At 43.1% G+C, this 17,856-nt stretch overlaps 1 protein-coding gene across 1 annotated transcript; it reads right to left on the reverse strand.

Annotated features, from left to right (window-relative positions):
* Nucleotides 1-572: 572 nt before the first annotated feature.
* On the reverse strand, nt 573-2,979 carry LOC306797591 (transcription factor 15-like). Its single transcript, XM_079296941.1, has 2 exons — nt 2,452-2,979; nt 573-1,806 (listed from the first exon to the last, which is right to left on the reverse strand). The coding sequence occupies exons 1-2, from the start codon at nt 2,932-2,934 to the stop codon at nt 1,741-1,743; spliced, it is 549 nt and encodes a 182-aa protein (XP_079153067.1). The 5' UTR covers nt 2,935-2,979; the 3' UTR covers nt 573-1,740.
* Between the last annotated feature and the right edge of the window lie 14,877 nt (nt 2,980-17,856).

Here is a 17,856-nt window from a genome sequence, read left to right on the forward strand (position 1 = left end):
AGAACAAGCTTATCAAACCTTTTCTCACAGACTATTTATTCACTGGAAAGTACTTCACCTGAAAAATGTGTTCGGCGGAGTGTCCGGAGTAATGTGGACACTGTCTCTGAAGAGACTTGCTGCTGCTGTGTTGCATAAATCTCAAGAGATAGATATCTCAAAAGCTGGATGAATGCATGCAAAACTATCTGCATGACTATAATCTAATACAAATTGAATATTTAGATATTTGCAATATTACAAACTGGATGTTCCTGGAAAGAAAAATGTTTTTCTCTTTTGTACCTACACAAAAAAATGGAACCATGCACACAGTTCTGAAAACTTGAAGCTCATGTTTCAGCAAAAATGAAGACTACAATTCCATAGTTTTCACTCAAATGACAATTCTAAATCAACCAGCACTGCAATCTTACGGATTGCTACTTTAAAACCATTGTTAAGGTTGAGAATCTATTGTGAAGGCAAACAAGAGATCCACGTCTATGTAAAAATTAATTTAATTTCAAAGTAGATTACAACATGTAATGGTAAAAGCAAACAAAGTAGTGTCCCACAAATGGTGCACGCAACTTCACAACTTCGGTGGACGGAGTGGTCTGCCCTCTGAAAGACAGTTTGTGAGCCCAGCTTCCCGAAATCCTCTTAGTTTCATCTCAGACAACGATGCAAACTTTCATCAGAATCTTACACCCAATACAGTCACCCATGTAAGAGGATAGGCACCAAGAGCATCTCCATGTCTCTGACAGATCCATCTGTCCAGTAGTCATGTCAGGTCTTATCACATGTGTCAAAACAGTTTGACCTACAGATAAAAGAAGACATTTTTTATGAAAATAAACCTGAACCATACATGAGCGGAATATGAGACATGGGTCCTATAGGCACAGGCATGCAATAGGCCCCACCACCACATATGAGCAAGACACACAGACACACAGACACCAGAGTTGTTTAAGTATCTCTTTGTAGTTGTTTTATGTCTCTTTCTGGTCATTTTGAGTCTGTTCATGGTTGTATACGTGCATTTTGTAGGTGAAGGCCAGGGGGCCCCTGACACTTTGGGCCACTGGACCTGTGTTCGGTCAGCCCGTTCAGTAATCCATCCATGTTAACTAGCATCATAAAACTTTAATTACATGGTTTTAGTATTTTATCAGTTTGTTTATTGAAGAACTTTAAGCTCAACTAAAAATCCTTTGTTTTGAATTTGAGTGGCAATGATATCCTTTTATTTACAAGAGGGTCGTCTGGGAACCGGAAGGTCAACGGCTCAATCCCCGACTGGGACGTGTCACGTGTCGAAGTGTACCTGAGCAATACAGTGAACCCCTGGCTCCCCGGGCACCGATCAATGGCAGCCCACTGCTCCCTATATCCATGCAGTTGTCAAATTTTGTGTATGTGTAAAAATAATGTATATGACAATAAAAATGGTTTCTTCTTCTTCAACATGTTTGTCATTCAAATGAACAAAACAACCACATAGCAGCACTCATTTTCTCCCTTTTACAATATTGCCCTCATACGTTACTTAGTGCTGGCAGGTGTGAGTGTATCTGCTGGTGATGCTTTTGGTGCAAATCCTCTAATCTCACAGGGCAAAGTGACCAAGGAGCCAAACCACAAAGTCAGAGTCCTCAAAGACTGAGCTGCTTCCAGACTCTAGGAACGGTCGGTGGAGGTTTGCCCGAAGTCTGCTCCGAAGAGTCCATCCAATGCTCCTCACAGACAGTTTCACCGCCGACTAATTTGTCTTGCGCCACTGCCGTGCATTTTCACACAGTCTCGTCTGTCTTTCACCTGTGAACAAAGATAGAGGTTACTGTCACTGTGTGTCGATAGGAAATATATTTTAAGTTCAGATGTTTTGATATACTTTCCTAAGAGCACATTATCAGGTGCAGTGCAATTACACAGCTGTCTACAATGGATTAATCACAGTAGTTACCTCCATGCACTGAATTATATGGCATCAATAAATACACTGAATCTCAACACAGAGGTTTTAAATTCTGATATGTAAATAGAATAGCAGGCATTCATGCTGGAGTGACAACACATGATGTCCCACCAGAATTAATGGGGGATCACAATCTTCAAAACAATGTTCATTTATATTCGGACTTTTTATAATTATTTAGCGTTCTGAATGCACTGAGCAGCACATATTTTTCATGCTGAACCCCATTTATAAATTTGCAACTTTTGAGGTCTCTCGTCTGTCCACGATGTTTTCAGAAATGTTATGGTTTTATTGGACATTCGGCATACAAATGATCAACCAAGTACGTTGTATTTAAAATCCCACCTAAACTTTGTAATTGGCATGTAACTTGGATCCCTATTTTAAAATAACGGGCGAACGTGTCATAAAAGTTGAAACTGCATAAATAGCTCGGTATGCTCATATATCATATGTAGGCATATATATACTGACTATCTTACCCCTTTCCGCTGGTTGCTGAGGCAGAACGTGCAGATATTCCGGGGCTTTTTGCCTCCTCCGCCCCCCTTCACCTCCTTGTAGACCGAGCTCAGGCACGGTTGCCCGTGCTGCCTCCCGTCGCCGACCACCAGCACGTTGGCCAGGTGCGAGATGTAGCTGGACGCCAGGCGCAGCGTCTCGATCTTGGAGAGCTTCCTGTCCACCGGTTCCGTGGGGATGAGTGTCCTCAGCGCCGTGAAGGCCGTGTTGACGTTCTGGGTCCGGTGCCTCTCCCTAGCGTTCGCGGCGTTCCGATGCGGCACCACGCCGCAGGACCCCCGCCCGTAACCGTCCCCCGGAATCCCGCAGCAGCCGTAGCCCTGGTCGGTGCTGCCGTCGCTCTCGCTGCGGTTCCCCTCCTCGTCGTCCGACATCAAGGTCAGGTCAGCGGGGTAAGAGAAGGAATGCGTCGAGACCGGCCTCAGTACAGTGAAAGCCATCATGTGGAGGCAAGTGTTACCCGGAGGGGGAAAAGCCGATCCCTTAGGTTCAAGTAAGAAAACAGCTGCATGCAGACGAGAGCGGCGCATGAAAAGTCGCTGTAACTCCCAGGTTTGGACAGCAGAATTCCCCCAGTTTGTTTTGACACTTCCCCGTAGGGTGGATGGTCCAGTGTGGCGGTGATCGGGTCAGGGCGGGCTCTTATAACGGCTACAGTAGCCCCAAAGCTGGAGGGGAGGGTGGGTGGGGCACATGCAGGGACTCCCAGATTTCCTCCCAAATGTTTTGGTCCTAAAAGTTGCAGGCATCGGGCTGAGTGTGGGCGCACCTTCACCCAAACAAGCCTTTAGTTTGTAGGAGTAGACTTTTGACTTTGGAGTGATAGTTTGGTCACCTTCAGATGCAGATGCTTCCACACAGAGCAGCAGTGAGGGGTTTGATGATAGTAACATAACTCAGAACATTGACTCAACCCATAAGAACCCTCCGTGCACAGTTGTCACAGACAACTTATACTGGAAAGTTCAGCATGGCTGCCTGGCTGGTCAGCACATTTGACAGAACTAGCTAATTTCAAAAAGGTTGTTTTTGATGCAAAATCCTAATGCGTTGATAACATGTCCTACATTACTTCTAAACTGTTCTAACCATGTTTATCAAACGAATGTATATATACAATTTATGAAAATATTGTTTTGACGGATATGTCACATCGGGCTTTTAAACTTATAATCGTACATCGTATAAAAACCAATGTGACGTATTTGTCACGATAAGGCAAATAGTAATGAGCTGCTCAATTGATTTAGCTGATTCAAATATTTCTTCGTTAAAATGTTCTTATATTGAATTCAAAAGACATTTTAACAAATACAAACATAAAATAATGTCAAATGTATTCAATTATTGGTATCATGTATTATTGTTACATGTTACATGTTACATGTATCATGTAACTAATTTGTACATATATCAGTCAATAAAACACACAAACAAACGCCCACTTTTTCTAGCAAGTCCCTAGAAAGTCAGACTACTCTCCCTTCAGCAAATATACAAAACACTCTCCCTTTCTGGACACTGTCCCTCTCTGCAGATAAAGGTCGTACAGCCCCTTAGACTGTGTCAGATTTAGCTATGCGCTCAATAAACTAGCATATGGCATGAGGCTTTTGTGACTTCTTGCACCTTGCAGACATTTCATGCGGGTCAGAATGTCCTCTCAAATTCCTCACTGAAATTCCTTTCAAAAGCTGCTTCAGTTTTACCAGTCTCTGCACCTTTTCTGCTTCGTTTTTCAGGCAACAATTGGACAGATGTCAAGCTGTGAATGTGAACGTGGCATGCTTTTGCAGTCTGTTTTTCAAGAGCGCAGAAGGAGCTTCTAATGACCAAACATTTCAAATAAGGTAATTTATCAAATGATCAGGTTGAGAAAAAAAGTTATTTTAGACTGGAAAAACAGCATCGTCTTGAAAAGACGCATGTTAAAATGCTAAGCATGTTTCCCTCGGCAGTAATCTAGATCATTTCTAGAAACACAGTTGGCCCCCCGTGCTGGCTCCTTGTCCTCAGAGGGCCAGAGTGATCGGTGGCTCTACAGTTGCCCTGTTTCAGTTTGTCTAATGGGTTAACTGCTGTGAGTAAATAAACACTCAGCAGATGCTGGAGGTGATCAAGCCTGAATTTTCTCTGTGGAAAACCGAGCAAATGGCTTCCAGATTGACCGGTGCTGGTGCAGGGGTCGGGAGGAGGGGCGATCACTGGTAAAGGGGAGAGAGTGCCATCGACGGGTCTGTTTTTACAAACACGACCCCCCGACACATCAAACCCGCCCCCACCCCCCGGCTCAGCTGCACCAACAATGGCGACCCGAGTGGAACCTGGTTCCACTCATAAAGCAGGGACACCATGGTGTTTTACCACGCGCAAGGCCAGCCAGCAACACGACCCCGCTGCACTCTCTCTCCACCCAACACCACCACGCTTCACAGTTTGGAAGCGTAAATACTTTAACCTCCCCCACCAGCATCAACTCAAAGGAATGCCATTGCATGCCCGGTGAGGTGATTAAAGTCCTAATGAAGTGCGTGTCAGGGCCGACGTGAGAATGGTGTATGAGGTTTCACTAAATGCTTTGGAAGCTGATGACAACATCATGGGATGAAGCTGCCAACAAATAATATAGAGAGCTGTTAGTCATAATCGTTCTAATACAAGGGATATTCTGAAAAGAAGTCTTCTTAAATATCAATTAGACCAGCGGTTCCCAAACTTTTTAGGCCGCGCACCCCCTTCTACATCCCGACTGGGTTCGCGCACCCCCCCCCCTTAAGAAAAAAAAGAAAAAAAAGAAGCAACAGAGCCTTTTAAGCCTTCATAGCCGCATAAGAATCGGACCAATGAGAGAACAGTTTGCTCGCGCGTGGCATTTGTTTACAATATTTAGTCCGCTGTTAAATGTTGCAGTGTGAACACAAACCGAACAAAGGAGCAACTGCAACAAAGCAAACGAACTGAAGGTGTGAAAACACCCTGAAACACTGCAACAAAGTTTCAATAACTTTCAGTGACACAAGGCGTCACTTTTAAAGAGCAATACGGATGCGAGCACACACGCACAGGCTCAGAGGCAGATTATCACATTTAATTTACAATTAATGAGCGACTAATGTAGCCAGGATGTCTTCGGACAAAGCATCGATGCGGCGCGACACAGTGTTGTTGGACACCGGGATCATGTCCAACTTTTTTGCTTCTTTCTCCCCAATCATACATTCCACCATCTCTCTGGCAGCTGGCAAGCTCACGTCTTCAGTGATTGTGTGCGGTAGCCCCTTTCTCGCTATTCTGTGACCAGATATGAAGCCCGTAGTGCGTCATTTATAGACCCAACACATGAATGAGACTCCAGTTGTTTTTGGCTGTTTTGTAACTCCTCCAATTTCGATATAAAGAATGTAAGGGGCTTTTGACTTGCACTGGCATGCTTGGTGTTCAGGTGGCGACGTAAATAAGAGCTTCAGACTGTTAGCCAGAACCTCACTGCACACCACGCACTGTGGCTTTGGGGAATCTGCGTTGCCAATCCAAGTGAAGCCCAGACACACATACTTTTCATCATATTTCCTCTTTTTTTTCCCAGTCTGATGCTCACTCTCGTTTCCTCTTTTTCACCTTGACTCCGCGATGGGCCGATGTGCTCCCGATGTGTCTGTGCTGCACCTCTCCGTTCCCCTCGCCTCCGATTCCTCTCTCTCTCTCTGTCCCTCTCCTCTTTTACGACTGATAGCTTCAGATGTCCCACCTGACAGTTTTTAAATTAAAATTACATTTATTTTTAATATTTAATATTATTACACCATCAGACCGCCATTACACTTTTCCTCTCGCGCACCCCCTAGAGGCACCCCTGGGGGTGCGCGCACCCCACTTTGGGAATCCCTGAATTAGACTATGGCTGGATGCTCAACGCGCGCCAATAAAGGCTCCTAAAGCCGTTGTAGTGACATTACTTCAGGTTGATTACAAGGGGCCTCCGAACAGGAAAATATGCTAACTGCTTGTCCTTTCCTCAAGTTTCAAAGATAAGAAAAGATCTTCCTATTACAAAAGCAATGTAGACCCCCTATCTTATACGACATTGTTACTGTGACTATAAATGTGTTCATAAATTCTTCAATCAGTGCTCATCCCGTCATGGCTGTGTCTTTGATTAGTACCTGGCTACTCGCGGAATTTAAGCTTTGATCAAATTTTTAAATTTTTTTTTTCGAAATGCAGTTTGGAAACACATTTCTGTAACACCAAGAATCATAAATGTCATCCTAAACTGAGACCAAATAGGATTTGATGGAATGATGATGATGTAATGAGGCCTCAGGACATCCGTTTTAGGAATGAACAATTGTTAATCTCATGTCAGCAAAATGTTCAGACAGTTTTGGATGACTTTGAAGTAATCATTATTTTTATATTAACAATGATATACATCATTATTTATAATGTGAAAGGTGACTGTTTGACTTCTGTTGCTCGTATGTTATTATGGTAAGGATGGCCTCTGAGCGAGGTGAACGCCATTGCCACGGTTTGGCACTCGGCGACTCACGTTACCACAGTCTTAGAAAGGGAGGAGTGAGCCGACAGGTATTCAGTAGGTTACAATCTGCAACCTCACCACTAGATGCCACCAAACCCTACACACTGGTCCTTTAAAAAAAAGGAAACATGATGACATTGTTTCGTGAATTTATTCGCAGGTTTAACACCTTGTCAACCATCATGTCACTGACTGGTTGATATCTTACTTTTATTAAAATACCAATACAAGTGGCCAAGTGGTTTCATTTCATTTTGGCTACAATACATCTAAAATAAAAAACAGATCCCTAAAACGATGCAGATGCCAGACAATATACTCCCTTCTGCAGTACCTCCACTGCACAGTATGGAGTGACGAGACAATGAGCGTATGGCCTGTCAGTGTTAACCGTCTGCTGGGAAAGACTGCGGTCAGATTACTTGACTCATCGGAAACAGCTGCACTGAGGAGAAAAGCGCCTCCTCCTAACGGCCAGCTTTATGAGTTATCTGTGTGTGTATGTGTGTGTGTGTGTGTGTGTGTATGTGTGTGTGTGTGTGTGTGTGTGTGTGTGTGTGTGTGTGTGTGTGTGTGTGTGTGTGTGTGTGTGTGTTGGACATGCTTTGAATAATTTAGACTAGAGTTTAATGTACATGAAAATGGCATCTACTGCATATTTATTGGGAGCTACTGTATATTTGGAATACCTCTAAATCAATAACAGTTTTTTGTTCTTCACTGTCGTAACGTTGCACTGAATTTCCCTGCATTTTGCTTGAAATCACCTGCTGCCACACAGGACTGTGATGTCCTCATCTTTGGCGTTTTCTATGTCTCTTTAACCAAGTGAGGTGCGGCCGGCCTACAGCAGCTAACACTAGCTTGGTTAGCTAGTTTGGGTACTAATTTTGTCTTGTGAAAAACAGACTTGTTTGTAATGTCCTTACCGGAAAAATAGCCAACATGTTTATATATATATATAGATACTGAGTATACTTTATATTTACAATATATGTTGGCGTACCTTGCATAACTGCACGAACCCTTATGGTACAATACAATTCTGTACATACATTTTTGGTCATTACCTTACTCTGATGACTTGCACTGAATGGAATTGGCCAGACTTGCATAGTCCGGACAGTAGCTGCTGGTAGCCGCCTCAAGCAGACTTCAAATGATCATCAGTCATGGTGGAACGGTGTATGGACTTAATGTTCTTCATGTATGAAAAGGCTGACTCACATAAATGAGAGCCGAATAATGCAGTCAAGAAGGTATCACATGTCCTCATGTTTGGATACTTTGTGAGAAAACTGTCCATGAGCCCTGGACTTCAGCTGAATGTCAGCTTGCAGTGTCAAAATCTCATCCTCCACTCCAGACAAGTTCAGGTGAAACAGCGTTGCAATTTTTGATGCGAGTAAATCAACCTCAATATCTTCCCGAAATGTGCAGCACATAAGTGTAGCAACTGGCTCGAGTAAAGCAAAGTCTCGAAAGCGTTTGTCAAACTCTGACAGACACTTGTCAATCTGCTCTGTGTAGCGCGCACTGTCAAGTTACGCACACGCCTTCCGTTGAGTCTCCAGTTCTGACGCCAGGTTTTGGAAGTTTCCCAAATCATGGCGCTACAGCTTTAGCTTCTTCAGTAGAAATAAATTGGAAGGCTACCTAATTAGCTCTCCAGAGTTTTGCAGTAGCTCACGCGGTTGACCACGCATACGTGGTGACCTGTTAGAAAATCAAGTGGCAAATGCCATGCGGACATCTAATTATTTTTGAATGGCATGCGATCTACCCGCACTACCGATTGACGTATTGGGCACCCCTGCTCTAAATGGACCATTATTCACTAAATGAACATCATGATGTATTGAAGAAGACTTGAAACTAAAGATTGAAACCATAAACTCATGTTTACAATGTTTACTGAGGTAATAAAGCAAGAGAGAAGGAGTCATTTTCTCATAGACTTACAACCAGAGGAGTAATAAGAGAGGATGCAGCTTTAGAACATTTGAGCATTGGTCTGAATTTTCAGAATCGGAGGTTGCCCCTTGCTACAGACAGACACAAAAAAGCAGAAAATGGAAATGCCCATCTGTCATGAACTGATGTCAAAGAGTGGCAGAACATACATGTATTTATTTAAAAAAAATCTATATCAGCCATAGCGATGTCTGCCTTCTGTACAATATAATGGAGCTATATGGCACTCGGCTTGTGGTGCTCAAAGCGCCAAAAACATATGTTTAAAAAACTCAACAGCAATGTCTGTTTTCAGAAATCATGACCTTGTTTCTCAAGATAATCCACAGACCTTGTTGTAAGAAATTTCATGAACATGAAGGCAGACATCTCTACAGCCGATAGCTCCAACACAAAGCAATCTAGATTGATTGAAAGCACTACAGGAAAAAATATGTATTTTTGGGGTGAACTGTCCCTTTAAACTTTGACATTACTCAACTACATCTTCACATAGACAATAGTTGTTTGATGCTAAATTAATGCTCTGAATATCGTATAGACAACCTTTAAGTAGCATTCCAGATTATTACAATTCTTTTTCTTGAACACATTATTATGTTAAGATTGTGCACCAAGTCATTGCTGAGATGTGGGAATACAGCAACATCTCTGAAAAGACATGAAACTCAAGACACTATCTTCTGACAAGCAATCCACCACGTACATGCGTGCAGTGCAGCGTCTCTGGCTGTAGTATAGTGAGTACAGGTTGTAGGATAGGTCTCTGTACAGGCATAATTGTACAAACCTGCCAACCTCATTGTGACCACAAGCCATCAGAAAAGTCACTGCCTCAATTAGGCTTCCAAGCCATCCTGTAAAATAAGGTATCATCCTTAATTGGAGAATAAAACACCTATTCCCTATTAAACTGGTAACAGACGCACTTTGATCCTTATTTTTGAGAATCAATTTAGTGCAAATAAATGGGAGGGAAATACTACAGGTTAGTCTATTAAGACAGAGTGCTGTGTATGAGACAGAAGGAAACCCTCCTGTCTATCTCGTTGATCGTGACCAGTCGGCAACTTCCGGTTCTGCCGTGTGAAGCCGATGCAGAAGTGTCTTAAAACTTGCATTCTCTCTACTGACCAGCAGGGGGCGACTCCTCCGGATGCAAAAAGAAGCCTGGAAGAATGGAAGTCTATGAGAAAATTACCCTACTTCTCATTTGTGAACATGGTCTCAATCTCTAGTTTCAAGTCTTCAATACATCATGATGTTCATTTAGTAAATCAGGGTCCATTTAGAGTCAAGTAGACCATTGACAAGTCTCTGCTGCAACCATACGGCGTCTCTACGTCACTCCTCCGCATTCTAAATATGGTCACTTACATTCATTGGCAGCAAAAAAAACAACATGGCGATGGCCGTAATCCAAAATGTCAACAGCGAAATCACCGAACTCAAGGCTTCAAAGTGGCTGTCCACAAACCAATGGGTGACGTCACTATGACTACGTCCACTTCTTATGTTCTAGGGTTGTGACTCCAGAAAATGCCGCTGTCAGGCGTGATTGACAGCTTCTCATCAAAATCCTGTCCATTTTTTAAAAATGGCAACCTACGAGCATAGCAAACCCTAGCCCCAACTGTTGTTATCCAAGAAGTACTTCCAGCATGTAATACAACATTTCTGTGTGTGCCCTGATTAAATAAACAGGATGTAACATGCCATGGAAAAAACATAAAAACCTTTACAGAAGCAGGGGAACCTAGGATTATTTTTTAAATTTATTTTAGCTGTCTTCTTCAGTGGCCATGTTGTAGCTATTTGGACCCTCAGTTAACCCAGATAATGAATTCATCATCAGTCCAGTTGTCTCCTGGGGTGAATTAGTTGCTGCTTCTCATGCAGAGCAAAGCTACTGTAACCCCCAGAACAGTAGCACCAGTATCATCTTTCATTTGACCCTCAATGTGACCTCAAGATAAGACTCAGCAATCTGCCCATCTTCCTCCACTCCCTGCACCCTACTCCCCCGCGACTTCACCCCCTTGAAGACGACGCTGATCGTCTTTCACAGCTCCTGACAGTCTGAGCAACCGAGACAGGTGGGGCGGCGTTCCATTAAAAGTTAAACAAATGGCCTCAAGCCGTTCGTCTCATCTCTCGCTTTAAAGACTTGACAAATCCTTCATTTGAAGATGCCAAGTTGTCTTTTCATATTAGTTAACATCACTGTTAGGAATTGGTCCCCGGCTCCAAATGGGAAAATGTTTTATGGGTGAATGTCTCTTGTATTACACTTTGAGCCACTAAAGGTAATACCGGAGCTAAGATAAGGTTTACTTTATGGGACCAATATCTGAAAGAAGCAGGTGTTTCTTGACCCTGGGGGCTGGTGAGCCAGTGTGTCATCATCTCCCATGGGATTCCTGAAGGCCCCCAAACAGGCAGAACATCAAGTCAACCCTTGCGATACAGGACGTCGACTCACACGCAATGATTCTTTTGAAGGAGCCCATCGCTGCCTTTAATGGCTAGCAGGCTGGGCTTGACGTTCCTCCGGCCCACGTCTGTGGCCTTCCTCCAGAGTCACTTGGGACCCCTGAGCCAAGGGCTCCGCGGGTCAACACAGTTTATCGCAGCAGAGAGATCTACAAGTTGGCTATAAAATCTTGTCTGACATGAGGCAACAGACATGGCTTTCGGTCCGATAAAGGGGGCTATAAAAAGTCTCATCTGTTTTGTCCTTGAGGTCATTCTCCAGGCTCTGGACACGGAGCTCATATCCTCCGTGTTGATTGGCAAGCACTGTTGACCTGCAGCGGTGCTTTGCTCCTTTGTCTCTGGTGGAGGTTTTATGTTTGCCGACATGTACAGTAGAGCATGATTGCTTGTTTTATGACTATATCCTTTTCAGAGTCGGGCCACAGGGCACGAAGGGGTCAAGTGAGCCTTATCTTTCTTTTTGTCATTTTGTCCTACTCAGAAAAGTGTTTATTTAAGGGATGCAAATAACCATTATTGCCATTGTCAATTCACAACATAAAACAGAAAGAAGCAGTGAATCTTCACATTTGAGAAGCTGAGATAGTAAAGGTTCAGCATTTATGTTTGGTAAATGACTTAAAGGGCACATATTATGCTCATTTTAATGTTCATACTTGTGTTTTGGGTTTCTAAAAGAACATTAATACATGATTGAATGTTCAAAAAACACTTTATTTTCCTCATACTGTGTGTCTGAATATACCTGTATTCACCCTCTGTCTGAAACGCTCCGTTTAAGTGCCTGTCTTAAGACCCCCTCACAAACAAGCCCAGTCTGTTTTGATTGGTCATCATTTCTCTTCCGCTTCTGCGATGTCGCCGTATTCACAGCATCAACTTCACACCCAGTTTAGCGGCACTTCTACCAGTGACATCACAACATAACGGAAGTCCTGACTGCACAGTACTTATATAGCACCTAGACCTGCTTTATAATCAAAAAAGACACGGACATCTCACTTTCTACAATATGGGACCTTAAAATGATAAACTGATCCATAGTTGTTGATTCAATTATTGGGCAATGTCATCCATTTTCCTCCGCTTATCCGGGGTCGGGTCGCGGTGGCAGCAGGCCAAGCAGGCTGACCCAGACTTCCCTCTCCCCCGCAACATTTTCAAGCTCATTCTGGGGGATCCTGAATCGTTCCCAGGCCAGCTGGGAGATGTAATCCCTCCAGCACGTTCTGCGTCTTCCAGCTCCCTCTTCACCAAGACAGTCCGGTGCAGCGGCTTCTTTATTGCTGCAGCCGCACCGATCCGCCTGTCGATCTCCAACTCCATCTTACCCTCACTCGTGAACAAGACCCCGAGATACTTGAACTCCTTCGCTTGCGGTAGGCACTCCGTCCCCACCTGGAGGGAGCAATCCACCGGTTTCTGGCAGAATACCATGGCCTCAGATTTGGAGGCGCTGACTCTCATCCCCGCCGCTTCACACTCGGCTGCAAACCGCCCCAGTGAATGCTGGAGGTCACGCTCCGAGGAGGCCAACAGGACCACATCATCTGCAAACAGTAGAGAGGCGATCCCGAGACCCTCGCACCTGACATTCTCCACCCCCCGGCTGCTAGATATCCATTAATTGATTAATTGGTTCAGATACATATTGAACAGTAATTACTTTTTACAGTCAAGTTTGATTAATATATTTAATTCTTCGTATTGGCCTGTTGTGTGCAGCAGAAACAGGTGTAAACACAACACTGACAAAGTGAGACTTACAAAATTGTTACATTTACTGTCGCAAACAGCCTGTCTGATATTCACTCGTGTTTTAGCTGTTTTTAACACCAACTCCTGAGGGAAATATCTCTCTTTAGCTGCTCGGTGCTTCACTTTGTTCACTAGCTACTCTCTAAAGCCCCTTTCCCACTGGACATAAGACCCACTAACACCCGCTTACATCTGGCTTTTGTCAAGTTGCAATCAGCATTCATTCCCGGGACAAATGACTCACAGGTATTTATTGGCTGCAGCTACGATCGGCAGTGACACTCTGGTGTATGTGCTAATTCTCGCCACTTTTCTGGCACGATGCTATGTGACGCACGTTGAAGTAAATGTATGATAAAGAAAAAAACTATTATTATTTATTGGCGTACAACACATGCAATTAATATGCTCTTCTCAAAGCCACCACACTACGTCAGACAACAGTAATTTGACCATCAAAACACACTTCTTTCAAATTCCACATCAACAAAATAAAACTCATCAAAACCGTCAAGGAAGTCTATAACTGTCAAGGAGACATGTGTAATTGTTTATTCTTTTGAGTGTATATGGTACCGTAGGTGGTGCCTCAATGTATCATATTTCGTCATGTATGTTGCTAAGTAACAGGCCACACCCAGAGTGGGTCGTTAGCTCGCGCAGAAGCTAAGAGGAGTAAACGACCAGGGTAAACTGATTCTGCATGTGATCCAAGAGGTGCACACGGTAAAGTGTTCATTTGTACATATATTTGTGTGTATTGTTGTAGACCTGCCTCTACGTTTAAATGTGTTGCATTTTTTGAGATTGTAGTTCGCAGTTTTATGTCATTATTAATGTGCTAATATGTGCTAACAACGTGTGCCTGAGAGACTCCAGAAGAGCTCGCAATTTCCGTACAAATGTTTATGTTTGTTTGTAGTTTTCACGGTGTCTATGGTGTCAGAGTGGAGAGAGAGAGAGAGGAAGAGCGAGAACGGAAAATAAAGTTCATCAAGACATCAGTACGAAGCGTCGCCATTATTGTTGGATCAGTGCAGCTACAAAGTCTTTCCGCTGTTCCAACAATCACCAACTCTGATTTGACTTAATTAAACCCTAAATTCATCATGTTAGATGTGAAAAGTAGCAGCCACTATACAGATGACTCAGAAAATGTAATTATAAAGGCCTTAACTGATCCAACACTGGCACAAGGTATTCTTCTTGTTTCTGGAAACATTGGAACAAATGTCTGTATGTTTTCAACGAGTTTCTTTTTTTAACTGCAATGATTACACCTGTCTTGGAGTCCTCGTATTGTATTGTACTTTATATATTGTTGTTGCATTTGTGTTTTTTGATACGATATGGACTGATGAGTCTGAAATAAAAGTTGAATATACAGTATGTGTTCCTCAAAGCCACAAGACTCCATTAACAGAAACCGTCATTTTACCTCGCTGATTGACTTCAATCAAACTCGGATAGAAGTAAGATCAAAGCCGTCTTTGTTTGTTTAATCCACTGATCACCAACTCTGGTCTGAGAGTTTGTAAGAGAGAATCACTCAAACGTGATTGGTCAATACTAGTGGCGGGCCGTGCATTTTATACCTGGGCCTTCACTGCTGTCCTGCAGCTGAACACACGTATTCGTATTAAACCGTTCGGTACGAGGCTTACGAACCGAATACTTTTGAATAATACTCGTGCATTTGGAAAATGCAGAAGCTTAAATTGTGGCAAATATCATGTTTTCTGCACTCACGTAGGAGACAACGGGCTATGTGACCTCTGAACCCTGAACAAACAAAACTAAAACAAAAAACAGCTGAGGCACCGCACGTGTTCTGGGAGGCTACGCTAAACTAGCTTAACGGGAAAACAACAGCAGCAACACGCATTCTGCTACACACTCGAGGGCACAGGCCATTCAGATATTACATGTAAAAAAACAAACGCAGTTCACTTACCAAATGCTGTTCACTTAAAGACAAACTCTATCCTCCTTTCTTTGTTGACAAAGAGTTTAATCCTACGGTTAAATCCCAACTCACGCATCCGTTTCTCCTCTTTCACTCAGTCATTGAGTGTTAAAAAAACAAAGCTAGGTAAAAAAAATAATAAAATCTACACCAAGCAAAATGCAAAAAATTTCATAATTTCTTCCATATCTTTCAATTTGAACTCTTACTACTCTGACTAAGCTTTGCCAGCTTCCTTAAGTTTCATTTACGATCGTCACGTGCTCACCCACTGACCAATCACAGCGCACACTGCACCTCACTGCAGCGCTGCTCCTTAAAACTGAGCCGTTAATGCTGACATACTTGTAGGCCAGCTAGAAGGCTCTGGCACGTCAAAGAATATGCCCAACATGTCAAACTAAAGATCTGATTGGTTGAAGACTATGACAATCAACAATATCATCCCCATTCACTTAAACTGCAAAGGGATTCACTTGTGAGTCTGCAGACCTCGGGCCTCTCTTCTTACCTAATGACTTGTATTTTATTTGTGGGAATTACTGCCACCTGGTGTTAACTTAAAGTGTTACGGTTATTCGCCAGTGTACTATATGTGTGGCACATGTGACAGGAAGTAACGTATTCCTTTTCCTGGTTTTGTCACAACTTGGCTCTGTTGTACTGGAGTGTTTGTGCAATACAATTTTTATCCATCCTGCATTTTCTGGCCCTCTGAGTGGCAATGCCAGTGAGTATAATTTACTTTTATAGCTTCAGGTATTTCTGAGGGTTTATTTTGTTCGTTTATTATTAGAAATAGTTTGATGACATGTGCAACATGTAACTGCTGAATATACGTAGATGGCACAGCAATTTATGTTTCCATTATTACTATACACATTAACTTCTGTGGAATTACTGGACATTCTCGTCAAAGGTGCGCTCACCTTAGCCCATGCAGTGAGACGACGGAGGAGAGGGAAACGGGCCGGCGTGCTTGTGCGTCTCCGCTCACGTGGATTTCGCACACCGCTACCGGGCATATTTCTCTCGAACGTCCGTTCACTGTGCAACAAACTGGACGAACTTCAGCTACTGACTACACTACTTATAACAAGCTGCACTGGAAGCAGAGCAACTGAGGAAGACAGTAGCTGTGCAATGAGAAAATAAGATAATGGGAAAAATATATTTTTTAATTATAATACATGTAGTGTAGTTCAGAAAAAATGTAAAATTATAGAACAGCTATAACTTTGTGATTCTGTTTAGGCCAGCAGAGAAGGCGGCCCACCACTGGTCAATACTACTCGGACTGCAGATATTAGTTTTCCAGTATGTCCAAACGTATGTTTTCATATCTGGGGCCTTGCTTGCTACCTTGCTAATGTTAGCAACTGGCTAGGCAACATTCAGTTATCGTTCAGTTTCATTTGGAGAGAGTGAATCCTGAGCTTTGTTGATGGTCAATCAACACTTCCAAACTGTCGGCTGGCTGCCATTTTGCTTGTTTTCTAGCTCCACCAGTGTTAGTATTTATAATAAGTCATTGATATTTGAGACCTTTTTCAAGGAACTTCACTGGTGTAAATGAGGTTAATGAGAGTGAGAGGGAACCCCGTAAAAACCATACCAATGAGCTGAAAGACACTAACTTGCTTGTCTGTGCGTTTGTCACTATGAGCGACCCCCTTCACATTACGCATGGTCATTTTATCCATTGTTCATTTCGACATAATGATTCATGCAGCTTTGAATATGTTGGAAATTCTCTCTGTAGCACCTTTAAAGCTTTACTTACAACACATGGGAGAGGGTAGATCTAAGGTATATTTTATATCTTCCCATCAGGCCACATTTAACCTGTTCTCCCTTATAGTGTGTGTGTGAGAGGGCACATGTATACATATGTACAATCATGAATATGTGTTTTGAATGGTGGTCATTTTGTCTGAAAATAGCCATATCCAGTCCGTGGTATATTGAGACACATACTTGCATTCCCCATGAGGGGTTGATGGCTGGGGGCCACCGAAGTCTCAGCTCTGTCTGGTCTGGACTAGCAGCGATGGTTCTCATGACACCTGACCCAGAGCACATCCTGTGGTCAGGCTGCAGCGTTGTACTGTGGAGGGCCAGGATCTGCTCGTGAGGAATCTCCTAACATGGCAGGGTGGGGGGAGGACATGCAAGCTTTTCAATGTGGCTGTTTTTGACAAACACATTAATGTGTAGTCCTAACTGATCTGGCACCAGGGAGGTCAGATTATGCCTATGTGGTGTTTGTATGGTTACCCCCTCTGCTAGTCAGGGGAAGCACTGCAGATGTTGCAAGACAGCCAACAAAGTACCACAGAATGCTGAGTTTACAGCATGAGTTGCGATGCACACATAGCAGTAACTGTATAATGTCTGCATGACATCTGCATTATGTATATCCTGCAGTGGTTTCCATTGGTCTACCTCATGTGGTTTCTTTGCTTGTGACATGATCAGCCAAATAAAAAATACAGAGTAAACAGATTGTGGTCCCATTATCCAGTTGATGAGATTAGCCTGAACACACCATTAAATAATCAATCACAATAGGCAAAGGTTGGCTGCATTTATTGGCTCTTTGAAATATGATAGATATATATATTAGTG

This window comes from Melanostigma gelatinosum (genome assembly GCF_949748355.1).
Source record: "Melanostigma gelatinosum genome assembly, chromosome: 3".
In the NCBI taxonomy this organism is placed as follows: Eukaryota; Metazoa; Chordata; class Actinopteri; order Perciformes; family Zoarcidae; genus Melanostigma; species Melanostigma gelatinosum.

Coding starts and splice junctions, on each gene's coding strand:
- LOC306797591 (XM_079296941.1), bottom strand. CDS start 2,934: ATGATGGCTTTCACTGTACTGAGGCCGGTCTCGACGCATTCCTTCTCT. Junction 1,807..2,451: donor TCAGCAACCAGCGGAAAGGG/GTAAGATAGTCA, acceptor CTTTGTTCACAG/GTGAAAGACAGACGAGACTG.